Source organism: Macaca nemestrina, chromosome 15, assembly GCF_043159975.1.
Source record: "Macaca nemestrina isolate mMacNem1 chromosome 15, mMacNem.hap1, whole genome shotgun sequence".
NCBI lineage: Eukaryota > Metazoa > Chordata > Mammalia > Primates > Cercopithecidae > Macaca > Macaca nemestrina.
In genome coordinates this window covers 104088871-104115519 of record NC_092139.1, presented here as the reverse complement: position 1 = coordinate 104115519, position 26649 = coordinate 104088871, and the positions used below count along the sequence as shown (strand labels likewise).

Genomic DNA, 26649 nt, shown 5'->3' with positions numbered 1-26649 from the left:
GCCAGGCTGGTCTCGAACTCCTGACCTCAAGTGAACTGCCCGCCTTGGTCTCCCAAAGTGCTGGGATTACAGGTGTGAGCAGCCACACCTGGCCCCATGTTTGTTTTTTTTTAAAGTTGATTACCACCCACTAAATTAATTTTGCAAACCCACTGATGTCCACATCCTGCAGTTTGAAAACCACTGCAATAAATATTGGTAACAGGTAGAAGTTTTACCCTTAGCCCAGGCTGCCAGTCCTGGCTTCCTTCCCTTTGCCTCACAGCTGTACCCTGAGCCTGCTTTTGACTAAGCCAGACCCAAGCCTGTTCAGCTCTAGCTGGACAGAGGAGCCACCATGTAGCTGAGAGCCCCTTTGTAGGGTGCCGAGAGCTCAGCCTTCTCTATGTGTCTCACAGGCTTTCCCTGCATGAGTCATCAGGCAGCAATGACATGGATTCTGTCTCTACTGCAACCCACAGCCCAACTATGAGAAAGGCATTATTCTTCCCATTGCTCAGATGAGAAACCTGAGGCCAATCAGGGTGAAGTGACTATGGGAAAAGGACAAACAGGACTGGTCCTCCTTTGAAATTCAGAATGTGAATTAAGCAGCAAAATTGGCTCTCTAGAAAATACTGTGGAAGTGCTGAATAGGACTGATAGGTAGCTGTGGAAGAGAAAGTGCTAGAGACAGAAAAGCAGATACAAAAATGGGCAGGGCGGCTGGGAGCGGTGGCTCATGCCTGTTATCCCAGCACTTTGGGAAGCCGAGGCGTGCTATCACTTAAGGTCAGGAGTTCGAGACTAGCCTGGCCAACATGGTGAAACCCAGTCTGTACCAAAAATATAAAAAATTAGCCGGGTGTGGTGGTGCTCGCCTGTAATCCCAACTACTTGGGGGGCTGAGGCAGGAGAATTGCTTGAACCCAGGACGTGGAGGTTGCAGTGAGTCAAGATCATGCCACTGCACTCCAGCCTGGCTACAGAGCAAGACTCTGTCTCTCAAAAAAAAAAAAAAAAAAAAAAAAAAAAAAAAAAGAGGCCGGGCGAGGTGGCTCAGGCCTGTAATCCCAGCACTTTGGGAGGCCGAGGTGGGCAGATCACGAGGTCAATAGATGGAGACCATCCTGGCCAACATGGTGAAACTCCATCTCTACTAAAAATACAAAAATTAGCTGGGCGTGGTGAGGCATGCCTGTAGTCCCAGCTACTCGGGAGGCTTAGGGAGAAGAATCCCCTGAACCCAGGAGGCAGAGGTTGCAGTGAGCCGAGATCGCGCCACTGCACTCCAGCCTGGGCAACAAAAGCGAGACTCCGTCTCAAAAAAAGAAAAAAAATATTGATCAACAATTGAGAAACTGCCTGTTCTTTTCCTTTAAAAACACTCTTTCAGCTGCTGCTAATCCAAGTGTATATTCAGGACAACTTGAATCTCTGCTCCAAGTTGCAGTCTTCGAACTTGACCCAAATAAACTCCCTGCTTAAATTAAGCTCGCCTCAGTTTTTATTTGTTTTCCTTTAGGTGGACACAGAAGAGGGCCATTTAAGGATGACCCCTAAACCACAGGTGAGTTCTTTTACATATAAAGGGCACCATGCCTTTGAAGAGCTTAGCTTTACTTATTAAATGAAGAAACAGAACCTGTCAACATCTGTAGGAAGTGGACAGCGCCAGTTATAAACAGGAGGCCAAGCAAAGTGACTCACGCCTGTAATCCCAGCACTTTGGGAAGCTGAAGCGGGCGGATCACTTGAGCTCAGGAGTTCCAGACCAGCCTGGCCAACATGGCGAAACTCTATCTCTATTAAAAATACAAAAATTAGCCCGGCGTGATGGCGCGCGCCTGTAATCCCAGCTACCTGGGAGGCTGAGGCAGGAGAATCGTTTGAACCCGGGAGTTGGATGTTGCAGTGAGCCGAGATCGCGCCACTGCAACTCCAGCCTGGGAGACAGAGCGAGACTCTGTCATTAACCAATAAATAAATATAATTAAAATCAAGCAACAAGAGTTGACAAAATGAAAAACCACGGGGACCTCTCAACTGCCTTTTCTCCCTTAAGCACCCTTCATTACTACCCCTGAGCCATCAACTGCTCTTCCGGTCCCTCCTCCAGGGCCCGCCCACCCCTTCCGGTTCCGCCCCGCGCCAGCCTTCGTCCCTACCAGGGCCTGCCCGCCTCTTCCAATCCCTCCCCCGACGGCCTGCCCATTGCTTCCGGTCCCTAGCTGAGGCCCCGCCCTCTCAGTTGTGCCTCCTCCCGCCATTCCCATTGGCGGAAAATCCCAGACGCTCCTCAAATTAGAGAGGGACAGGTCGGGGGCTGTGGCTCACGCCGGTAATCCCAACACTTTGGGAGGCCGAGGCGGGCGGATCACGAAGTCAAGAGATGGAGACCATCCTGGCCAATATGGTGAAACCCCGCCTCTACTAAAAATACAAAAATTAGCTGTGCGTGGTGGCGTGCGCCTCTAGTCCCGGCTACTCGGGAGGCCGAGGCAGGAGAATCGCTTGAACTCGGGAGGCGGAGGTTGCAGTGAGCCGAGATCGCGCCACTGCACCCTAGCCTGGCGACAGAGCGAGACTCCGTCTCAAAAAAAAATATTCGAGAGGGATGGTGTTCCGCCTGCCTGTCCCCGGAAGTGACGTTAATGTCCGCCTCCCTGAGGAAGTGACGACAGGAGTGCCCTTGACAGGCAGGGAGGGCTAAGCTGTGCATCCCTCCGCTCGCGTTGCAGGGAGGTAGGAGCTCAGTGGGGCTGGCTTGAGGTGGTGTCGTGATAGGCATGCCGCGAGCGCGTTCCTGCGCAGGCTGGCGGCCGGACGGGTGGGGGGGACCTAGCTCGCCGGAGAGCCGGGGTCCCTGGTGGCGTCCGATTTTTCCCAGTTCCCTCCATTCATGTCCCTTCTTTATTAGTTCCCTCCAGTACATGTCTCTTCGTTTTTGGTTCCTACCATACTCTTAGATCCTCCTTCAATTGTTGCGTTTCATCTTTTCAGACGACCCTGGGTTCCAGTGTTGGCTGTCAGTAGTAGGGTTACTTTGGGCATGTCACTTAACTTACTTGAGCCTCGGATGCCTTTCCTTATTTGCAATGTGGGCAGTACAATAGCAACTTCCTCAAAGTTGCTGTAGGAAGATCAAGAATATGTGTAAGGTACTTGGTCCTTACATAAATTATTAAATGTTGGTTTCTCCCTCCCGTTCTTCTGTTATAATCTAAATCCCGATTTCTTTTTGGTTGTGAAGCCAGTTTTCCTGTCCTTCTGGTTTGCCTAGCTATTCCTTTCCTTTGTTTCTCAGCTTCCTCACTTCTACGCTACAAATCTTACATATTATTTCCTTGCATTTTGCTTCCCACTCTGCCTCTTCTTGAGCCCCGACTAATCCCCAAATCTCTTTATTTTTCTAGTGTGTCAGCTTCCTTTTGTGTGCCCCAATTCTTCTGCCTCTTCCCTCACAGATGGCTCAGCGACTTCTCCTAAGGAGGTTCCTGGCCTCCATCATCTCCAGGAATCCTTCTCAGGGTCGGTGGCCACCCCTCACTTCCAGAGCCCTGCAGACCCCACAATGCAGTCCTGGTGGCCTGACTGTAACACTCAACCCAGCCCGGACAATATACACCACCAGGATCTCCTTGACGACCTTTAATATCCAGGATGGACCTGACTTTCAAGACCGAGTGGTCAACAGTGAGACGCCAGTGGTTGTGGATTTCCACGCACAGTGAGTATTGGGGGTCCACGGAAGACTAGGGTCCTACTTGTTCAAGTATTTGTTGAATGCCTGCTATGTCCCAGGACCATGTTCTATGCTGCTCATATGTAGACTCAGTATACAGACTGGTCAGGCCTAGTCCCTGCCCTCAAGGGGAGTACAGTCTAGTAGAAGACAGATGAGTGAACAGTCTGCAAGCTGACTGCAGTTAGTGCTGGGAAACACATGTTCTGTTTCTTAATGTCCAGAAAGCTCAGCGTCATCTTCAACATGGACCAGAGTTGGAAAAATATGACTGTCACCTTGCTTTTGGTGTATATCAGTTCCTGGCCCTGCAGATGAGTTTATTTTAATACCTTGCCATGAAAACTGCAAGAAGGGCTGGCAAAAGTTATCAGTGTCGGCCGGGCACAGTGGCTCACACCTGTAGTGAGAGGCCGAGGCACACCTTTGAGAGGCTGAGGCAGGCAGATCACCTGAGGTCAGGAGTTTGAGACCAGCCTGGCCAACATGGTGAAACACCATCTCTACATCCAGGTGTGGTGGTGCTCACCTGTAATCCCAGCTACTCGGGAGGCTGAGGCAGGAAAATCACTTGAACCTAGGAGGCGGAGGTTGCAGTGAGCCAAGATCATGCCATTGCACTCCAGCCTGGGCAAAAAGAGCGAAACTCCATCTCAAAAAAAAAAAAAAGTTAGTGTCATTACCATGGTGTCCAAGCATACAGGGCATAGGAAGGAGTGTCCTTTCAGTGCTGTCTTGAGTTTGCTTTAGAGATATTTAAGTCCCTCTGGCTTTCTGATTTTTAGCCTGGCCTTTTTTGTTTCTAGACCTTTGGGGCCTGGCTAGAGACCCAGCTACACAAAAACTGGACAAAGCCCTCTGAATGTGGCATCCTGGGAGAAACCAGTGTAGCAGAAGTTAAAAATTCAGGGGCCTTCAGGTCGGGCACAGTGGCTCACACCTGTAATCCCAGCACTTTCAGGGGCCGAGGCGGGTGGATTACCTGAAGTCAGGAGTTCGAGACCTGCCTGGCCAACGTGGTGAAACCCCCGTCTCTATTAAAAATACAAAAATTAGGTGGGCCTGGTGGCGGCCACCTGTAATCCCAGCTACCCAAGAGGCTGAGGCAGGAGAATCACTTGAACCTGGAAGGTGGAGGTTGCAGTGAGCTGAGATTGTGCCATTGCACTCTAGCCTGGGTGACAGAGGGAAACTCCATCTCAAAAAAAAAAAGAAAGAAAAAGAAATTGAAGGGCCTTCTGGTCAGTCTCTGACAGATTGTTCTGCCATCTTTCCAGTTGTTTCTCTGACTTACCCTGTGGCCTTGGGCAGGCCGCTTGATATCTTTGTGCTCCCTTCTTCACTTGTAATAGGAGATAAGGTCTTGCATGCTGGGTTTTTAGGTGTTATGAGTTGTTTTTGTTTTTCTTCTTTTAGAGACAAGGTCTCACTCCGTCACCCAGGCTAGAAAGTAGAGTGCAACGGTGTGATCACGACTCACTGCAGTTTCTACCTCCTGATCTCAAGCAGTCCTCCCACCTTGGCCTCCCAAAGTGCTGGGATTACAGGCGTGAACCACTGCACCAGGCCTGAGGGTTTTTTTTTCTTTTTTTTGTTTTTGAGACAGAGTCTCATTCTGTCACCCAGGCTGGACTGCAGTGGCTTGATCAGCTCACTGCAACCTCCGCCTCCCAAGTTAAGACGATTCTCCTGCCTCAGCTTCCCAAGTAACTGGGACTGCTGGTGCCTGCCACCACACCCAGATAATTTTTTTGTGTTTTTGGGAGAGACGGGGTTTCGTCATATTGGCCAGGGGTCTCTTGAACTCTGACTGCAGGTGACCCCCACCCCCCACCACCTCGGCCTCCCAAAGTGCTGGGATTACAGGTGTGAGCCATTACTCCTGGCCTATTTTCAGCATTTAAAATCCTCAGGCCTGACCAGGCACGGTGGCTCAAGCCTGTAATCCCAGCACTTTGGGAGGTCAAGACAGGTGGATCACGAGGTCAGGAGATCGAGACCATCTTGGCTAACACGGTGAAACCCCATCTCTACTAAAAATACAAAAAAACTAGCCAGGCGAGGTTGGCGGGGGCCTGTAGTCCCAGCTACTTGGGAGGCTGAGGCAGGAGAATGGCGTAAACCCGGGAGGCGGAGCTTGCAGTGAGCCGAGATCCGGCCACTGCACTCCAGCCTGGGCGACAGAGCAAGACTCTGTCTCAAAAAAAATAAATAAATAAAAAATAAAAATAAAACCCTCAGGCCTGACTGGATGTAGTATGTACCACCACACCTACTGCTCAGGAGGCTGAGGCAGGAGAATTACTTGAACCCAGGAGGCAGAGCTTGCAGTGAACCAAGATCGTGCCATTGCACTCCAGCCTGGGCAAAAGAGTGAGACTCCATCTCAAAAATAGATAAATAAGTGCTGAGAATAAAATAGGAGTTGTCAGCCAGGGGTTTGTGAAGGGTGGAACCGTTTTGGCCTGCTGGTGTAGTGAGCATTCCAGAGAGGGCTTCCGAAATGCATGATAAATGGGGTAGTGCCTCATTTTGTTTGGTAAGGAAGTGGGGTGTGAGTTGTTCATTCTTTGCCAGGCACTGTCCTTGGTGCCACATACATAGAGATGACAGCACCAGGCCTGTCCTGGATGAGCTTCCCCAGCAAGAGGGGAACCTGTGATCAGGGCAGTGATAGTGGTCAACTCAGGGGCTGTGGGATCACAGAGTAGCCTGTGGGTGAAAGAAAACACTTTCTTTTTTTTTTTTTGAGACAGAATCTCTGTCGCCCAGGCTGGAGTGCAGTGGCATGATCTCTCAGCTCACTTCAACCTCCGCCTCCCAGGTTCAAGCGATTCTCCTGCCTCAGCCTTCCTAGTAGCTGGGATTACAGGTGCCCACCACCACTCCTGACTAATTTTTGTATTTTTAGTAGAGACAAGGTTTTACAATGTTGTTGGCCAGGCTGGTCTCGAACTCCTGACCTCAGGTGATCCGCCTGCCTCGGCCTCCCAAAGTGCTGGAATTATAAGCGTGGGTCACCGCACCCGGCTAAAGAAAACACTTTCAACACAGCTTTGGGTTATGATCGATCCCGGCTGTGCTTCTCTAATCTTGCACTGGTTTCTTAACTCGTATGGGCTTCAGTTTCTTTGGAAGGTGCGTTCTCTTTGCAGAGTTGAGGGATGTGTTTGGTAAGAGCAGAAAAAGTGCTTGTCCAGGGACTGGCGCGTTGTAGACACTCCTGGCCATTGGTTCCCCTCCTTTTAGTTCTGAGTCCACATGGTGTTTGCAATAACCCCGCAGCTTCCAACGCATGTTTACCCACATTGCCTTAGTTGATCTCTCCTAATGGCTTTGAGAGCCATAATCTCTCTTTTTCAGATGAAGAAACTAGGACTCCAGAATAATCGGCTGGTTGGTGAGGAGCCTCTGTTTGAACCTTTTAACTTCCAATCCCATATTCTTTTTTTTTTTTTTTTTGGGACGGAGTCTCGCTCTGTCGCCCAGGCTGGAGTGCAGTGGCCGGATCTCAGCTCACTGCAAGCTCCGCCTCCTGGGTTTACGCCGTTCTCCTGCCTCAGCCTCCCGAGTAGCTGGGACTACATTAGCTGGGACTGCAGGCGCCCGCCACCTCGCTCGGCTAGTTTTTTGTATTTTTTAGTAGAGACGGGGTTTCACCATGTTAGCCAGGATGGTCTCGATCTCCTGACCTCGTGATCCACCCGCCTCAGCCTCCCAAAGTGCTGGGATTACAGGCTTGAGCCACCGTGCCCGGCCCCAATCCCATATTCTTTTATATGACAGTATATTTATCTGAAATATACTGAAATAAGTCACTTTTATTCTAAGAGTCTTCTGATGAGGCCTGTGTTTTAGAAGTCTGGGATCTGTGAAGATTTCCCACGTGCAGAATCTCCTGGCATTACCATTTGGTGTGTTAATTTTTTTTTTTTTTTTTTTTTTTTGAGACGGTGTCTTGCTCTGTCGCCCAGGCTAGAGTGCAGTGGCGTGATCTTGGCTCACTGCAAGCTCCGCCTCCCGGGTTCACGTCATTCTCTTGCCTCAGCCTCCCGAGTAGCTGGGACTACAGGTGCCCGCCACCGCGCCCGGCTCGTTTTTTGTATTTTTAGTAGAGACGGGGTTTCACCATGTCGGCCAGGATGGTCTCGATCTCCTGACCACATGATCCACCCGCCTGGACCTCCCAAAGTGCTGGGATTACAGGCGTGAGCCACTGTGCCCGGCCTGTTATTTTTTAAACGTGGTAGACAGAGATAATAAGGGCAAAAGATTCCTTGGAAAGATGCAGGTCTGGGAAGCCAGTAGGGGATGCTGAGCGGTCTTTTGACTGACTGGATGCTTCCTTTCTCGCATTTTGAGGTGGTGTGGGCCCTGCAAGATCCTGGGGCCAAGGTTAGAGAAGATGGTGGCCAAGCAGCACGGGAAGGTGGTGATGGCCAAGGTGGATATTGATGACCACACAGACCTCGCCATTGAGTATGAGGTATGGATTGACAGGGGGTTGCCACAGGGCAACCAATGTAGGGGGTGTTGGGCCCAGGGGTAGCTGGTGTAGGAGATATCTTGGGGAGGACCAGGTAGCCAGTAAGCAAGGTGTCTTGGTTTTTCCAGAGCTTTTTTTTTTTTTTTTGAGATGGTGTCTCACTGTCACCTGGGCTAGAATGCAATGGTGTGATCTTGGCTCATTGCAGCCTCTGTCTCCCAGGTTCATGCAATTCTCCTGCCTCAACCTCCCGAGTAGCGGGGACTACAGGCGCACACCACCACACCTGGCTAATTTTTTGTATTTTTTATAGAGACAGGGTATCACCACATTGGCCAGACTGGTCTCGAACTCCTGACCTCATGATCCGCACACCCCGGCCTCCCAAAGTGCTGGAATTATAGGCATGAGCCACCGCACCCGGCCTGTTTTTCCAGCGCTTTTAGTAGCTCAGAGCACTTTGCAGAGGTGGCTGTTGATCCTCTGAGCCACCTGTCTCTTTGCCACCTTTAGGAAGTAGATAGTACGACCCGAAAACACCAGGTCATTCTCTTAGTCTCGGACATTGGTACATTCCTTTATTCATCTACCCACATGTTCAATGAGCAGTCATTTGGGAGCTCGATGTGCAAGCATTTGTGATTCTGACACAAATAAGATGAGGTCTTGTCTCCAGGCAACTCCTAGAGAACAGCAGGTAGAAAGATCATCTCCGTATAGGGTGAGGAGTGCTAAAAGAAGAGACGTATAAAGGAAGAAGGGACTGTTTGCTTGTGGGGGAGCTGGAGGGGACAGGAACGCTTCACGTTAGAGAGAACCTCTGAGTTGAGCCATGAAGGATGTCAGAGAAGGAGGAAGGGTTGAGGAAACAGCGTGCACAAAGGCATGGAGTCGCCTCACTTGGTTGGTTGGTTGGTTTGTCCATTTATTCAGCAGATATTTGAGAGTCCCTCGAGTGCCAGGTACTGTTATTTGGTGTTGAGGGTAAGGCAGTGAACAAAACTGACAAAAAGTCTCTGCCTTCAAGGAGTCTACATTCTAGTATTTTAAATCAAGGGTCGACAAACTTTATCTCTAAAGGACCAGTTGGTATTTGAGGCCTTGCAGGGCAGTGGTCTCTGCTACAACCATTCAGCCATGCTCATAGCCGAAAGCAGCCATAGACACTACACAAACAAATGGGCGTACCTGTGTTCCAATAAAACTTTATTTACAAAAGCAAGCAGTAGGCTGTATTGGGGCTGTAAACTATAGTTTGCTGACCCCTGTTTTAGATAATAAGTTCAATGGAGAAAAATACATCAGGAAAAGGGGACGGGAGTACTGAGTATGGGGCAGGGTTTCTTTTTTTTGAGACAGAGTCTTGCTCTCTTGCCCAGGCTGGAGTGCAGTGGCGTGATCTCAGCTCACTGCAAGCTCTACCTCCTGGGTTCATGCCATTCTCCTGCCTCAGCCTCCCGAGTAGCTGGGACTACAGTCGCCCGCCACCTCGCCCGGCTAGTTTTTTGTATTTTTTAGTAGAGATGGGGTTTCACCGTGTTAGCCAGGATGGTCTCGATCTCCTAACCTGGTGATCCGCCTGTCTCAGCCTCCCAAAGTGCTGGGATTACAGGCTTGAACCACCACGCCCGGCCAGGGTTTCTTTTTTTGAGACAGAGTTTTGCTCTTGTCGCCCAGGCTGGAGTGCAATGGTGCAATCTCAGCTCACTGCAACCTCTGCCTCCCGGGTTCAAGCGATTCTCCTGCCCCAGCCTCCCGAGTAGCTGGGATTACAGGCACATGCCACCACGCCCAGCTAATTTTCTGTATTTTTAGTAGAAACGAGGTTTCACCATGTTAGCCAGGCTGGTCTCAATCTCCTGACTTCAGGTTATCCGCCTGCCTTGGCCTCCCAAAGTTCTGGGATTACAGGCGTGAGCCACCACGCCCGGCAGGTTTCTTTTTTAAACGGTGTGGTAGGGAAGATCTCCCTGAGAAGGTGACCTTTGAGCAAAAACAGGAAGCATGTGGGTCTTTGGAAGAACTATTGAGGCAAAGCAAAAGCCCTGAGGTCTGATGAGCCTGGGTTGCTTACAGCCCAGCAGGGGCCAGGTGCCTGGAGGTGTCTGGAGTGGGGGCATCCTCTGGGGCTTGGAGACCACTGCCTGGAGAAAGGGGAGAGGCCCACTTTGTCTGGGTGGCCAGAGTGAAGGGCCAAGCATGGAGCTGGGGAAAGCAGACTGCAGCCAGATTGGGCGGGTCTCTGGATCGCTGTGCTGAAGGTAGCGCTGTTGCAGAGCCAAGGGCGCCCCTGGCAGCCTCTGGGCCCAATCTGGCTCACAGACACTTTTAGTCTGGCACTCAAAGTATTTTAAAGTAATAGGAACCAGATGCTGATATTTGAAACTCCGATGTCATGTGAAAATCTGGATTTCTGATTTTCATGAAATACCTTAACCTGGCCAGAGTGAGCCTTCACCCCTCCCTCCTTCCTCCTCCGTGTAACAAGTGAATGAAAGAGGATTCTGTCCTCCTCAGAGTGTACAAGTCCAGGTTTCATTCTCACTAGACCAGCTCAAATGGAGGCACCCATCCCTGAACCCGTGCTCTGTGGCAGGAAGTGGGTGGTGGGGGGCGGGGTGAGAACAGACTGGCCACCCCTTGAGCTAGGCAGGGAGTGGGGAGTGACTACCCAAAGGAATATCAGTCTGCGATGACCAGAAGCAGGGGAGATGGCCATTGCAGGTGGCCGCTGGAGCAGGCCGGCCTTGGGAATTAGTAACTGAGGGCTGCTTACAGGGGCTACGGGAGGAGTGAGTCAGTTTTTCAGAAAGTTTGGCCACTGACTGCTCAGTGAGGGAGGCATCTGTCTGCCCATTTGGACGCTCCTCGCTTTCCCCTGCCTGGCTATGCCTCGGGTGAGAGCCCGGACTGGGGCTCCTAGGGCCTCCCACAGGTCACGCGTGGGCTTCAAATGTCTCAAGCCTCCTGGCTCTGCCAGACACCACATCATAACTATTCAGCAGACACCACCTGAGGGCCAGCCATGTGCAGGGATTATGGTAACTACTGCAGATGCTAAGAAGCCCGTAGACCCTGCCTCAGTGTCTTGTGGGGTGGCAAGAAGGCTGAGGACCATCCCCAGGAGGCTGTTGTGGGAGTGGGCACTGAAGGCCTGTGGTAGAGCCTCGCAAGTGAGAGGGAGATGCCTCTCGTGGAATCCTCTCAATCTCTCCCCGCCGCGCCCACCCCTCCACTGCCTGGGGACTGCGCTGTCACACAGAAAGTCCTCAAGGCTGCTGGGCCCACATCGCTCGGTCTCAGCCGTGCTGTTTTGCCAAACCCTGGTCTGACATCACTGCAGGGTTTAGGAAGCTCCAGCCAGGGTTCTTCCTGACCCATCCCCTCCCTCCCTCCTTCCCTCCCTCCCTCCCTCCCTTCCTTTCTTCCTTTCTTCCTTCCTTCCTTCCTCTTTTCTTTCTGAAGAGAGCCTGAGGAACAAGTTTCCTCTGAGAGAACTACAGTGCCCCCCGTGACGGCTTTCTTTAAGGCCTAAAATCCTTCTTTTTTGAGATGGAGTCTCATTCTGTTGCCCAGACTGGAGTACAGTGGCATGATCCCGGTTCATTGCAACCTCTGCTTCTCGGGTTCAAGCGATTCTCCTATCTCAGCCTCCCAAGTAGCTGGGATTACAGGCCCCCGCCACCACGCCCAGCTACTTTTTGTAGTTTTAATAGAGAGGGGGTTTCACCATGTTGGTCAGGCTGGTCTCGGACTCTTGACATTGGGTGATCAGCCCACCTCGGCGTCCCGAAATGCTAGGATTACGGGCGTGCGCCACCACGCCTGGCCTAATTTTTGTATTTTTAGTAGAGATGGGGTTTCACCATGTTGACCAGGCTGGTTTCAAACTCCTGACCTCAAGTGATTCACCCACCTCAGCCTCCCAGAGTGCTGGGATTACAGGCATGAGCCACCACTCCCGACCTTCAAGTCCTTTTTCAAATGTTGGTTGACCTTGTTGGAAACGGCTTTCGGCCAGGTGCAGTGGCTCACACCTGTAATCCCAGCACTTTAGGAGACCAAGGTGGATGGATCACCTGAGGTCAGGAGTTCAAGACTAGCCTGGCCAACATAGTGAAACCCTGTCTCTATTAAAAATACAAAAATTAGTGCTGTGTGGTGGTGGGCGCCTGTAGTGCCAGCTACTCAGGAGGCTGAGGCAGGAGAATCACTTAAACCCAGCAGATGGAGGTGGCGGTGAGCTGAGATCATGCCACTGCACTCCATCCTGGGTGACAGAGTGAGACTCCTCGGAAAAAAAAGAAGAAAAACTGCTTTAAATAAATTATATTCAGGGAATTATGTGCTTTTCCCCGAGCTCTCATGACACCCTCCTCCCGCACACACCCTCAGGTAAGTCTCCTTCCTCACACAAATTTCTCCCCTTGAACGACTTTATGCTCTAACTGCCCACCCTAGGACTTCACTGTCTGCCAAGGGAGAGCGAAGGGAAAGTCCCTCAGGGCCTTGGGGTTCAATGCCCCAGCCCCTCTTCCTCACACTCGGCACTGCCCTGGCTTAGCAGGATGCAAGAGTCCCCACTCTTCTGCCTCTGCCTGCCTCTCTCCTAACCATCCCAACCTTGCCAGCTCGTGGGGAAGGCAGGGAGAGAATGGGCCAGGAGTGGACCCTCGGCCTTTGTGCTTTCTTCTTGGGCTTCTGCTTCTCACCTCACACTTAGAGGTGTTATCCTTTTATTTTCTCATCTTCTAGAAGATGTGAGTGCCTTTTTTTTTTTTTTTTTTTTGAGGTGGAGTTTTGCTTTTGTTGCCCAGGCTGGAGTGCAATGGCACAATCTAAGCTCACCACAACCTCCACCTCCCGGGTTCAAGCGATTCTCCTGCCTCAGCCTCCCGAGTAGCTGGGATTACAGGCACACGCCACCACGCCTGGCTAATTTTGTATTTTTCGGTAGAGATAGGGTTTCTCCATGTTGGTCAGGCTGGTCTTGAACTCCTGACCTCAGTTGATCTACCCACCTCCGCCTTTCAAAGTCCTGGGATTATAGGCATGTGAGCTACCGCGCCCAGCCCTGCATTTCTTTTTTGTTTGTTTCATTTGAAAAAAAAAAAAATTAGAAAAGATGGGGGTCTCCCTATGTTGTCGAGTCTGGTCTTGAACTCCTGGGCTCAAGCAATTTTCCCACCTCAGCCTCCCAAAGTACTGGTATTACACATGTGAGCCACTGTGCCGGCCACCAAGGCTGCATTTTTGTGTGTGTGTGTTTTTTTTTTGAGATGAAGCCTTGCTCTGTTGCCCAGACTGGAGTGCAGTGACACAGCCTCGGCTCACTGCAACCTCTGCCTTCGGGGTTCAAGCTATTCTCTTGCCTCAGCCTCCCAAGTAGCTGGGACTATAGGTACCCACCACCACGCCCAGCTAATTTTTTTTTAGTAGAGACGGGGTTTCCCCATGTTGGCCAGGCTGGTCTCAAATCCCTGACCTCGTGATCCGCCCGCTTCAGCCTCCCAAAGTGCTGGGATTACAGGTGTGAGCCACCGCGCCCGGCCACCAAGACTGCATTTCTTTTTTTTTTTTTTTAGACGGAGTCTCACTCTGTCACCCAGGCTGGAGTGCAGTGGCGCAATCTCGGCTCACTGCAAGCTCCGCCTCCCGGGTTCACGCCATTCTCCCGCCTCAGCCTCCGAGTAGCTGGGACTACAGGCGCCCGCCACCGCGCCCGGCTAGTTTTTTTTTTTTTTGTATTTTTAGTAGAGACAGGGTTTCACCATGTTAGCCAGGATGGTCTCGATCTCCTGACCTCGTGATCCACCCGCCTCGGCCTCCCAAAGTGCTGGGATTACAGGCTTGAGCCACCGTGCCCGGCCTAAGACTGCATTTCTAACAAGCTCCCAGGTGATGCCGAGGCTGGGCGTCCTGAGCCAACATGGAGAGAAGCCAGTGTTCTGAAGGCCCCAGACTGACTTTCTACTTCTGAAGGCCCCGGACTGACTCTGTGGGGAGGAACTGCTCTTTGAAAGCCTGTGTCTCAGCTGCCGCTCTCAGCACAGACTGCGTGCCAAAAGGAAAGTTCATGGACAAATGTATAATGGCCTGTGTCCACCATTCCAGCGCCATACAGAACCGTTCCACCGCCCTCGGTTCCCCTGTTTTCCAGCAGTTCACCTCTCCTTCCCGCCCCTCCCCACCTTAACCCCCCGGCAGTCACTGATCTCGTTTTTTGTCGTTGTTCTTTCTGAAGATTTTATGTTTTTAGGGCAGTTTTAGGTTCATAGCAAAATGGAGAGGAAGGGGAAGGTACAGAGACTTCCCATAAGCCCCCTCTCCTCCCGCGTGCCCAGCCTCACCACTACCAACAGCCCATACCAGGGTGATCCATTTGTCACAACTGATGAACCTACACGGACATCATTATCCCCCAAAGCCAAAAGTTTACATCGGGGATCACTCTTGGTGTTGTGCCTTCTGTGGGTTTGGACAAATGTGTCATAGCCAGTGTTCACCATTCTAGCATCATCCAGAGTCATTTCACTGCCTCTGTGTCCTCTGCTCTGCCTGTTCATCTCTCCTTCCTCCTCCCTCCAGCCCTGGCGACCCTTGATCTTTTCACTGTCTCCCTAATTTCGCCAGAATGTCATGTAGTTGGATTTGAATTTTTCAATAATTGTTTTTCCAAGAACCCTCTCATATCTAAAAGCTTTGACAAAACACTTGGCGTTTTGCATTTGAAGCATGAAATCCTTTAATGCATTCCCACATGTTCTTCCCCGTGCTGGGACTCAGTAGATGTCTGTCTCTTTGCTGCTGGGCAGAAGCACAATGGAGTTTGATGCCCTGGACTGCAAAGTCAAACAGATCTTGTTTCAGATCCCAGCTTTTTTTTTTTTTTTTTTTTAGTAGAAGGAGTCTTGCTCTTTCACCCAGGCTGGAGTGACGCAGTCTCGGCTCACTGCGACCTCTGCCTCCCGTGTTCAAGCAATTCTCCTGCCTTAGCCTCCCAAAGCGCTAGGATTACAGGCATATGGCACCACGTCTGGCTAATTTTTGTATTTTTAGTAGAAATGGGCTTTCACCATGTTGGCCAGGCTGGTCCCAGACTCCTAACCTCAGGTAATCCACCCGCCTCGTCCTTCCAAAGTGCTAGGATTACAGGCATGAGCCATCACGCCCGGCCTTGTTTGTTTTGAGACAGAGTCTCACTGCAGTGAGTGCAATGGCGTGATCTCAGCTCACTGCAGCCTCCACCTCCTGGGTTCAAGCCATTCTCCTGCCTCAGCCTCCTGAATAGCTGGGACAACAGGTGCCTGTCACCACGCCCCACTAATTTTTGTGTTTTTGGTAGAGATGGGGTTTCACCATGTTGGCCAGGCTTGTCTCGAACTCCTGACCTCAGATAATCCGCCTTCCTTGGCCTCCCAAAGTGCTGGGATTACAGGCAGGAGCCGCCGCGCCCAGCCTACACCGCGTCATTTTGGAACAGTTGCTCACCCTTTGAGCCTCAGCATTCTCATCATTAAAATGACCCTACCCACAGCCAGGAGAGTGTGAGATAGTGTATACAGGTGTTTATATCATTCCTGACACGAAAAAGCACCCAGCATGTGACAGTGATCTTTTCCTTTTAACTCTGCAATGAGCCGAGGAGGAGGTTGCAGCGTTCCGCAGCACCTAGCACTGTGCCTTTCCCTTGGTAGGCCCTTAGCTGAGTTAACAGATGGATGCCATCGGGGTGAGACAGGAGAAGACATGCCAGGACATGGAGCTCGGTGGTGGTGCAGGCGGGCTGAGGGTTAGCGGAAAGAGACTGCACACGTACACACTCCCCAACTCCTGCCCTGAGTTCAGAGGGTCTTTATCCAAGGATAGGAGGTTCCAAATGGCTTCATGGAACACGACAGGCAGCACATCTTAGCGTGTCTTTTCCTCAGCCCCTCAGTTGGCTCAGTCACTGCCTTTTTCACACTCAGAACATTCCAGAAGAATGTACCAAGGCCCTGTGCACTTCCACGGAAGGCAGTGTTTACAGGCACTGGCCCCGCCTGATGTGTGAGCCAAACACAGGAGCAGCAGAGCCTCAGCCGCCTCCTTGGGGTCGAGGGAAGTCCCATTCCAGCTCAGGTTTCCTGTGAGCTCTAGTGGGGGGTTTATGTGTGTGTGTTTCAGCTCAACTTCAAAAAAATCCCCTTGATCAGTAATGACCAGACCTCCATTCACAGCACATCTGCTGTCTACCTGACACCAGCAGGGTCTGTGCGTGTTGAAGCATGTGTGGAGGTTTACATGAGTGAGATCATTATGGCCTTCATCTGGAGTTCCCTTTTTTTTTTTTTTTTTTTTGAGACGGAGTCTCGCTCTGTCGCCCAGGCTGGAGTGCAGTGGCGCGATCTCGGCTCACTGCAAGCTCCGCCTCCCGGGTTCACGCCATTCTCCTGCCTCAGCCTCCCGAGGAGCTGGGACTACAGGCGCCCACAACCGCGCCCGGCTAATTTTTTGTATTTTTAGTAGAGACGGGGTTTCACCGTGGTCTCGATCTCCTGACCTTGTGATCCGCCCGCCTCGGCCTCCCAAAGTGCTGGGATTACAGGCGTGAGCCACCGCGCCCGGCCGCTTTTTTTTTTTTTTTTTTTTTTTTTTTATTTTTTTATGGAGATGAGGTCTTGCCATGAATTCCTGACCTCAAGCTGTCCTCCTGCCTTGGCCTCCCAAAGTGTTTGGGATTACAGGTGTGAGCCACTGTGCTTGTCCCTATCTGGAGTTCTTAAGGAACACTAAGTCCACTCTCTGAGCCTCTGCAGTGAACTTAGAGTCCTGCCATGAAAAAGGTTAGGCCATTTCTTATACAGTGGCATAAAGCGTTTATTTTAATTAAAGGAATAGGACCGTGTGCAGGTGGGAGCCGGCCGCTGAGCTCTGTGCTTCTGCCAAGAGGCTCCGGCTTTGAGGCGCTCCAGCTGCCTTTGCAGACCACTAGAGGGCACCAAAGAATGCCTGGGAAGGCCCTAGTGGCTTCAGGCGCTCCCTGGAGCCTCCTGGAGGAAACTTTTTCGGGCCCTGCTCTGCCTGGAGACAGGGTTTGCCACCCACATCAGCCTAGGGACAGATTTGAAGGGGCCTGAGGCACTAAGAAGGACAAGGACTGTGTCCTCTGACCTGCTATGTTTGTCCCCAAAGTGCCCATGAGGAGTGGGGTGCGGGGCGTGCCACGTAAAGTTAGTGGGTGAGGGTGGGATGGTCTGGCCTGCATGCCTTTCCTAACTACCATGTGCGCGGGTTTTGAACATTCTAAATCTTACTGACTTCCAAGATGGTCTGCGGCAGGGCAGCACTGGGATATGTGAAGACCTGGTACGTTTGTGTGAATCTCTGCTCTTACTTTGTAGTGAACTTGTGTGTAAGAAAAGTCTGTGTTTATCTTGTTCTGTTTATTTTTATTTATTTATTTTGTTTTGGGGGCAGGGACAGAGTCTTGCTCTGTCGCCCAGGCTGGAGTGCAATGGCACAATCTCAGCTCAGTGCAACCTCCGCCTCCCGGGTTCAAGCGATTCTCCTGCCTCAGCCTCCCGAGTAGCTGGGACTATAGGCATGCGCCACCAGGCCTGGCTAATTTTTGTATTTTAGTAGAGATGGAGTTTCACCATGTTGGTCAGGCTGGTCTCGAACTCCTGACCTCAAGTGATCTGCCCGCTTCGGCTTCCCAAAATACTAGGATTACAGGTGTGAGCCACAGCGCCCGGCCTATCTTGTTCTGTTTAAATGGTTTTCTCAAATGCCCACGAATGCCAGGCAGGGATCCCAGGCAGCAGAGACCTCACGATGCCAGTCTGGTGGGCCACAGCCTCATCTGCATTCCATGTAACCTATGCAGGTCCCTGAGGGAACTGAGTAAATGCTTCACAGACCAAGAATGTTGCCGTTGCCATCTGCCTGCAACCCGCCAATAAGCGTGAGGTCGTGTATGGCCAAGCCTCTCCTCCCACGCTGTCCAGTAGAAGTCCCTGAGTCTCTGGACCCTGTCACTCATCACGGCAGCAAGCTAACATGCTCTCGTGTGGCCTGTGTTGGACTTTTCCTTGTGCCCTCTGCAGCCACTGTTTTTTGAATGCCCACTGTATGCCAGGCACAATGCCAGGTTCTTACGCTTATTTGCCGGGTTGCTGTGCTGAGCCTTTACTCACATTATTTCGTTCAGCTTTCATGCCCTCTAATGGAAGTGCCATTAGTATCTCCATCTTGCATCTGAGAACACTGAAGCTTAGTTGCTGAGGGTCATGCCCCAGCTCACCTGGCTGGTAGGAGTCGGATTGGGTCAGCCAGAACCTGAGCTCTGCTTTATTTATTTATTTATGAGACGGAGTCTCACTCTGTCACCCAGGCTGGAGTGCAGTAGTGCAATCTCCACTGACTCCAGCCTCCACCTCCCAGGTTCAAGCGATTCACTTCAGCCTCCCAAGTAGGTGGGATTACAGGCGCCCGCCACCACGCCCAACTAATTTTTGTATTTTTAGTAGATATGGGATTTCACCGTGTTGGCCAGGCTGGTCTCGAACTCCTGACCTCAAATGATCTTCCTGCCTCAGCCTCCCAAAATGCTGGGATTATAGGTGTGAGGCACCGCGCCCACCCTGAGCTCTGCTTTATGCTCAGATCTTTCTTCTTCTTTTTTTTTTTTTTTTGAGGCAGGGTCTCACTCTGTCACCCAGGCTGGAGTGCAGTGGCAGCATCACAGTTCACTGCAGCCTCAGTCTCCCAGGCTCAAGCGATCCTCCTGCCTCAGCCTCCCAAGTACGTGAGGACAGGCATGCACCACCATGCCTGGCTAATTTTGGGGGGGGAGTTTAGTAAACACAAGGTCTCACTATATTGCCCAAGCTAGTCTGGAACTGTTGAACTCAAGCAATCCTCCAGCCTCAGTCTCCCAGAGGGCTGGGATTATAGATGTAAGCCACTGTGCCCAGCCTATACTTGTTGAATCTTTAATGTTCATCCCAAACCCTAAAGGTAGACATTACCCCCATTTTATGGAAAAGGACACTGAGGCTCAGAAAGGTGCTGTGACCTGGCCAAGGCCCCCTTGCGAGTGAGTGCAAAGCCAGGACTCGAACTGTCCCCCAGCTTCTGTCTCCCCCCGGGCCAGGCTTCCCCCGAGCTCCTCCCTGCCCCCAGCCCTGGCCTGCAGCTGCATGGGCTATTTTCATCTCTCCTGTCATTCCAGCAAAACCACTGGGCCAGTGAGTCAGTCTTGTGGTTAAGGGAGGAAGGGTACTGCTGGGAGCCCGCAATGGAAGAAGTTTCTTCAACGGGTGGCCACCGGGCCCTGCAGTACCCCTGCACTAAGGGAAGAGCCACGTTCCTCTAGGCCTGCCCATGGCTTTGGGAAATCAGTGCCCTGGATAAGCCACCAGCCTTCCCCACAAAGGCTTGGGAGTGGCAGTTGAGAAGCGTTCACTGCCAATTCACTTGGACCCCCTTGTCCTCCCCACCCAGGTGTCGGCGGTGCCCACTGTACTGGCCATGAAGAATGGGGACGTGGTGGACAAGTTTGTAGGCATCAAGGATGAGGATCAGTTGGAGGCCTTCCTGAAGAAGCTGATTGGCTGACAAGCAGGGGCGAGTCCTGGTTCCCTTGCCCGCGTGGGACCCCAGTAGAACTCAGCCCTTCCACGCCAGCCCTTCCTGCTGCCTCCCTCCTGTCTGGCCTCTGGGGCCTGTGCTTAGAGCCCGGGCTCCAGCCCTGAGTGCTTCTGAGCTGGTGGACTGCCCAGGGGCCATCAGAGGATGGTGCTGCTGCTGATCTGGGGACCGCCGTCTTCCCTCCCACACGCATTTCATCCCTCCCTCTAGGGCCTGTGGCAGTTCTCCCAGGATGCGTGGAGAGAGCCTGGGCCAGCCCACAGCGTTCCTGGTCAGGCAGCCACACCTTGGTCCTCATTCTGGTCCCTTCCGATCTGAAGCCTCGTACCTGGCTCATCTCCACCTGCATTTCTCTTTCCTGCTGCTGTTTTGGAAAAAGAAAAAGAAAAAAGAAGCCCAAATTAGTGAGAATAATATCTAATTCTCTCATTTTTTGCAGGTCTGTGATAAAGAACTTAGTCATCCCTTCCACCTCCTACTGTGAAGAGCAACCCTGGGTCCCACACTGAAATCCCCTCTAGTCACCCATCCTCACCCCCCAGCGAGCCCCCTCCCACCTCACCTCCCAGGCAGTGGGGCAGAAAATGATTAATGGGCTGGGGAGCCCTGGAGAACCTTGACTCTGGAAGTCTTGAGGCACCTCCTTTGCTCCTTAGCTGGCCCATTGATTTTCTGAGCCAGGGGCTGAACTGTGAACAAGTCAGACCAATAAAGCAAGGGTCTGCACCGTCTGCCATGTTGCATCTGTGTGGGCTCAGAGCACCTGTGACCCTTTCCCAGGGGGCTTGTCCACTGTCCCTGCATCTTCGCCTAACTCCACAGCACTCTCTCCAACCAGCCCCTCCTGTTCACTATCATGCTTGTCAGCTGTGGCTGCTATTCTGAGGATGCCACGTGCCAGTCCTCGTGCCCTTCTAAGGCAAGAGGCTGTTGTCCCCATTACCCCGATGAAGACACTGAGGCTCATGGGATGCAGAACTGGGGTTTCTATCCAGACGTGGTTGCCTCTGAAACCTGGGCTCCCATAGGTGATCCCTTTGACCCTTCTGAGGCCACCCCCGTCTGACGGGCTCCTGACTGCCCCAGCAAGTGCCTGGCCCTGTGGGGATCAGGCTCTCCTTCCCATGGGTGCCTGCAGGAACTTCTGGGCCTTGGGACCAGACAACCTCTTTTGGCCCCCAGCTCCCCTTGGCCATAGAGGAGTGTGCCAAGGGAGCCAGGCTTGCCAGCCAAGAAAGCCTTCCGTCTGCCTCACTCCTGGGGCCAAGCTGTCATTAGGGCTCGGTTGCCCGGATGAGGCCCCAGCTTCCTGTGAGTCGGGTACTTGGCGGCAGGGGGGTCTGACAGCCTACCCCATGGCCCCAGGGATGCTATGGGGCTCGTATTGCTTGCTCTCAGAGGCTCACCCTGTTCCTGTTAGAACTGCCTGCGTTCTCTAGGGGACCACCCAAGGACTGCCTTGGGAAGGCTGCCGAGACTGAGGGAGGAGAGAGGCCCGTGGCCTCTGAAGGACCCCAGGCACCAGGGACTGTCACAGTCACATGGAGGCAACAAAACCAGCAACTGGTGTCAGTGGAGACAGAAGTTCATGGAGTGAACATCCTCCAAAGGCCAAAAGCCCTGGATAAGATGAGCAGGACCTGTCCAGGCTCAGGAGGCACCTCCCAGGCACCTGGCACTGTTCTGAGGGTTTCAGCTTACCACAGCCCCGCAGGGAGGCATTGCCCTTCAGGTTCCACCTGAGACCTGCCCCAAGAGGTTGAGGAGCCTTCCCCAGTTCACAAAGCCCCTGAGAAGCTGAACTGGGATTCAAGGCCAGGCAGCCTTCCGCACCCACCCCCAGGCACCAACCTCACTACCTCCCTTCATCTGATAGAAGGTGGCATGTGTGTGATCTTCATCTCACAACAGGCAACAAGGCAGGTGGTGTCGGCTCATTTGACACAGTGGGAGCGGAGCAGATCAGAGGTTGAGTAACTCTTTCAATGACACCCAGTGAGCCCAGGGTGGGGCCAGAGCACAATGCTGGGGCGCCTTGACTCCTGAGTCTGGGCCCTTTCCACCGGACCCCACTGCCACTCCTTAAAAGGCACCGTTTGCCACGCACCTTCTACACACATTACCTCATCGAATTCCACTCTTGTGAGGCAAGTATTATTTCCATATCATAAGTGAAAAAACCAGTTCAGAGAAATTGACTTGCCCAAGGTCATGTCTGAAAAGTGATGATGCCAAATTTGAACCCAGTGGGGGTCTGGCCTCTCTGCCCGGGTGGGCGTGGAGAACTGTGGCAGAGGCCTTGGCCAGAGGCAGGACCCGGGTGCTGCTCCAGCTCCCTCTCCTTAAAAGGTGCGTTGCCCTGCAAGGTGAGCTGGTGGCTGTGGCCATCCCAGGTTGGCAGCCTGCGCCCATGAAGCTGATCATGGCCATGAGTCACGCTGGCTGTGCTCACAGAATCCTCCGGGTGATCCTGTTTGACCAATTCCAGGACACTGACCTCACCGGGGATGCCGCTGGCTCTGGGCTGTCAGCCCACGGTCGTCCTCTGGGTGCCACGTTGGGCCCCAGGACTGTGGACAGGGTTGGCAGACACCTGCTGAAAGGCTTTAGCCACCAGGTTGGGAAGCCGGGGAAAGGGGACAAAGTCGCAGGCTTGCCGAGTCTAAAGACAACCCGGGATATGGCCCCTGTATATTTATTCTTGACACCAAGTGCTTGTGGTTGCCTGCAGAGAGGCGGCAGGGATGGAAGCTCGAGTTTGCTGGGCTGGCTGCTTGACTTCTGCGCTCCCTTGTGCCCTGCAGCTCCACCCTACCAGGGAGCAGGTGCCAGCCCACAGAGGAGACGGAGTGCCAGGGTGGGCATTGAGACGACTGAGACACCACTCCCGGCAGGCACGCTCACCTGCAGGCAGCACCAGCATGGCTCAGAGTGAACGTTTGGTGGCCACAAACACAGGTTCCTTCTAAATACAGAACACGGAGCCTGGCGCGGTGGCTCACGCCTGTAATCCCAGCACTTTGGGAGGCCGAGGCGGGTGGACCACCTGAGGTCAGGAGTTCGAGGCCAGCCTGGCCAACATGGCGAAACCCTATTTCTACTAAAAATACAAAAATAGCCGGGTGTGGCAGTGCACACCTGTAATCTACTAAAAATACAAAAATAGCCGGGTGTGGCAGTGCACACCTGTAATCTACTAAAAATACAAAAATAGCTGGGCGTGGCAGTGCACACCTGTAATCGCAGCTACTCGGGCGACCGAGGCAGGAGAATGGCTTGAACCAGGAGGCAGAGGCTGCAGTGAGCCGAGATCACACTACTGCACTCCAGGCAACAGAGCGAGACTCCATCTCAAAAGAATAATAATAATAAAACATAAAAATAAATAAACCTCCCGAACATGGGAGGGAAACTGACCCTGTCCTTGAAGAACTTATGCCCAGAGACCTCAAAGCAGGGGGCTGCGGTCATCCCTGAGCCGATGTCAGGGCAGCGTAAGGGACCTCCGGCTACCCAGCATCCCTTGTGAGGCAGAGGGCAGGGGAGGCTTGCCCAGGTGGCAGCGTCTTTGTAGCAGGGCAAGGATTTTAACCCATGCCCTGACTCCAGCCTGCCCTAAAGTGGAAATGAGGCGGAGCCTTTTCTACCCTGGCCTCAGGAGAGAGGCATGAGGAGGGCAGCTGTGTCTCTGAGGAGGGAGGACTCAGGTAAGGACCTGTCAGGTCAAGAGGATGTTGATGGCGCTGCTGCCACTGCCTTCCCAGCAGGGCCTGCCCCTGCCAGGGGCCAGGGCCAGCTCAGCCCCCACCCCAGCCGCCTGGGGAAAGCTGTTACAGGAAGTGAAGGTAGTTCTGGCCAGGCTGCGGAAATCCCAAATGTGTGGGCTCTGGGCAGGGAAGGGCCCAGAGAACAATGTTGGGGCCGTATCCATGGAGGGCAGGATGCTGGCGACAGTAAGGCTGCCAGGCCCTCAGCCGCAGTTCCTCTGCGCTGCCTGGAACACCAGCTGGAGGCGTGACCCTTACCCCGGCCAGGGCTGGGGTCCCTGGCTCTGCAGGAAACCTGGGCCACTGGTTGTTCCAAGGAACCTCCCTTTCCAGCCACCTCCTGGCAGCAGGGCCCCTCCGGCCCTTCCACGGTGATGGAAGTAGGGCGGGAAGAATCTGATCTGGATTCAGATCCTGCCTGTGCCACCTGCAAGTTGTGTGACCTTGGGCAGGCTGCTTCTCCATTCTGAGGCTCGGTTCACGATGGTGAAATAGGCTGGCAGTGATGGCTGGCAGTTACTGAGTGCATGCTACATGAATTCTCTCACTGAGTCTCCACCGCAACCCCAAAGGCAGGGACCGTTGTTACCACCATTTTACAGATGAGGAAACTGAGGCTTGGAGGGCTTAAGTAACTTGACATGAATGGAGTTCAGAGCTCAGATCTGAACTCCGATGTGGCCGGACACGATGGCTCACGCCTGTAATACCAGCACTTCGGGAGGCCAAGGCGGGAGGATCACTTGAGCCTAGGAGTTCGGGATCAACCTGGGCAACATAGTAAGACCCTGTCTTTACAAAAAAATTTTTTTAAAAAATTAGCCTGGCATGGTGATGTGCACCTGTAGTCCCAGCTACTTGGGAGGGTGAGGTGGGAGGATCGCTTGAGCCCAGGAGTTTGAGGCTACAGTGAGCTGTGATCTCATCACTGCACTCCAGTCTGGGTGACAGAGTGAGATCTCGTTCTAAAACATAAAAAATAAAAATTATTTATTTTATTGTTTTTGAGATGGAATCTCGCTCTGTTGCCCAGGCTGGAAAGGAATGGCATAATCTCTGCTCACTGCAACCTCCTTTGCCTCCTGGGTTCAAGCAACTCTCCTGCCTCAGCCTCCCGAGTAGCTGGGATTACAGGCATTTGCCACCACACCTGGCTCATTTTTGTATTTTTAGTAGAAACGGGGTTTTACCATGTTGGCCAGGCTGGTCTCAAACTCCTGCCCTCAAATGACCCACCTGCCTCGGCATCCCAAAGCGCTGGGATTACAGGCGTGAGCCACCGTGCCCAGCTCCAAAATAAATTTTAAAAAGGGGGAAAAGAATGAACCCCAATGTCTTTACTTTCTAATTCTCTTTGTTCTTGCTCATTATACTGCTTTCCTTTGGGGACAAGGTTTTTCACCATTTTGAGCCCCTGTTGCAGCATCTCCAAGCTGGGGCTCATGACAGTCTCTGCAAATGAGGTCACAGCTCAGCAGGTGGAAGCGCGCTGGCACCCACTGGAAGCTCCAGAAGTGTTGAGCTGCGTGGCTTTCTCCTTCCTCCTACCCCCAGTCACATCTGAAACAGGAAACACCAGGCTTCCCAAGATAAGGACCCCAGCACCATGGGAGGGGCCCGTCACTGTACCAGCCTTACGTTCAGCCCTGTGCCCCGGCCCTGGTCCCTGCCACCACCTCCTCCTGCTCTGGAGCTGGCTTGGTGGTGCCTGTGTCTCAGACAGCCCTAGGGAGTTGGAGGCAGTGACCTCACCCTTGGAGAATGCCTGCTGGAATTCACCCTGAACCTGCTCCTCCGTTCTCCATGCCTCCCAGCCACTTCTGAGCGCACTCTCACGCATACCTCTGTGGCGGCCAGTGGAGCATCTCCTGGGAACAAGAACACCCCTGCTAAAGAGAGCTGTTAATTACCAACTGGGGGACAAGCCAGTGTCCCCACCTTCAGCCAGCTTGCTGGGCAAGCTTAGGCAAGTAGCTCTCTGTCTCTGGTCTGCCCCCTAGCTCAGCATCCCAGCAAGGAAGCCATCCAGTGTCCAGCCTTTGCACCCACACCACCAGAAGCTCCTTCCATGCCTTGTTCGACCTAACACTGCGGAAGGAGGGACTGATTCCATTTCATACATGTGGATACCAGAGGCCCAGAGAGGTGGTGACAGTGCCTAAGGCCACACCCTGTGAAATGGACTGAGGGTGGCCTGACCCCATGCCCTGCTCCTCCCCCTCTGCCACACTGCTGCCCCAGGAGGGTCAAAGGATCCCTCCTCTCATGCCCAGAGCAGGGACTTTGAGCCTATTTATTTATTTATTTATTTGAGATGGAATTTTGCTGTTTTCCCCCAGGCTGGAGTGCAGTGGTACGATCTTGGCTTACTGCAAGCTCCGCCTCCTGGATTCAAGTGATTCTTCAGGCCTCAGCCTCCCAAGTAGCTGGGATTACAGGCGCCTGCCACCATACCTGGCTAATTTTTGTATTTTTAGTAGAGAGAGAGTTTCACCCTGTTGGCCAGGTTGGTCTCAAACTCGTGACCTCAGGTGATCCACCCACCTCAGCCTCCCAAAGTGCTGGGATTACAGGCATGAGTCACCGCACCAGGCCGGGCCTCTCTTATCCATCTCCCCCCACCCCCACCCCACAAGGAGGAAGGAGATTCCGTTTTCTCAGGATCCACTCCTAAGGCCGGCATACTTTCTCCAGGCCTAACTGGCAACCTCAGCCAGCAAGCATCTGTGCGGGCCCCTCTGGGCCTGCTGGGTGATAGGAACTAGAGCAAGACACAGCCCCTACCTTCTAGGAGTTCACAGCAAACACATGGACACAATCTGAAGTCTAAATGCTACAAGAGAGATGACATTTACCGCCATGGCGATAGAGTACAGACTGGCCGCAAGCCCTGAAAAGCAGCACATCTGTAAAAGGAGGCTGTCGGGTAAAGCATGGGAAGGAGGTGATGCTTGAGAAGTGTTTTTTTTTTGTTTGTTTGTTTGTGTTTGTGTTTTGAGATGGAGCCTAACTCTGTTGCCCAGGCTGGAGTGCCGTGG

General features: G+C 52.7%; 1 protein-coding gene across 2 annotated transcripts; it reads left to right on the top strand.

The window, feature by feature from the left end:
• The first annotated feature begins 2348 nt into the window (after nucleotides 1-2348).
• Nucleotides 2349-20575, top strand: LOC105464553 (thioredoxin 2). Of its 2 annotated transcripts, XM_071080526.1 has the most exons (6): nucleotides 2349-2724; nucleotides 2983-3140; nucleotides 3447-3709; nucleotides 8087-8210; nucleotides 19698-19820; nucleotides 20284-20575. In XM_071080526.1, the coding sequence occupies exons 2-5, from the start codon at nucleotides 3132-3134 to the stop codon at nucleotides 19809-19811; spliced, it is 510 nt and encodes a 169-aa protein (XP_070936627.1). In that variant the 5' UTR covers nucleotides 2349-2724; nucleotides 2983-3131; the 3' UTR covers nucleotides 19812-19820; nucleotides 20284-20575. The 2 variants fall into 2 exon arrangements, with proteins under 2 accessions (XP_070936627.1, XP_070936628.1); XM_071080527.1 differs by lacking the exon at nucleotides 2983-3140 and having other exon boundaries at nucleotides 2354-2724; nucleotides 19698-20575.
• Nucleotides 20576-26649: the final 6074 nt, after the last annotated feature.

Bases quoted from the DNA above. Each gene is read 5' to 3' on its own strand.
- LOC105464553 (XM_071080526.1), top strand. The intron at 3,710-8,086 runs GTGAGTATTGGG...TCGCATTTTGAG, and splicing joins GTTGTGGATTTCCACGCACA to GTGGTGTGGGCCCTGCAAGA. The intron at 8,211-19,697 runs GTATGGATTGAC...CTCCCCACCCAG, and splicing joins ACCTCGCCATTGAGTATGAG to GTGTCGGCGGTGCCCACTGT.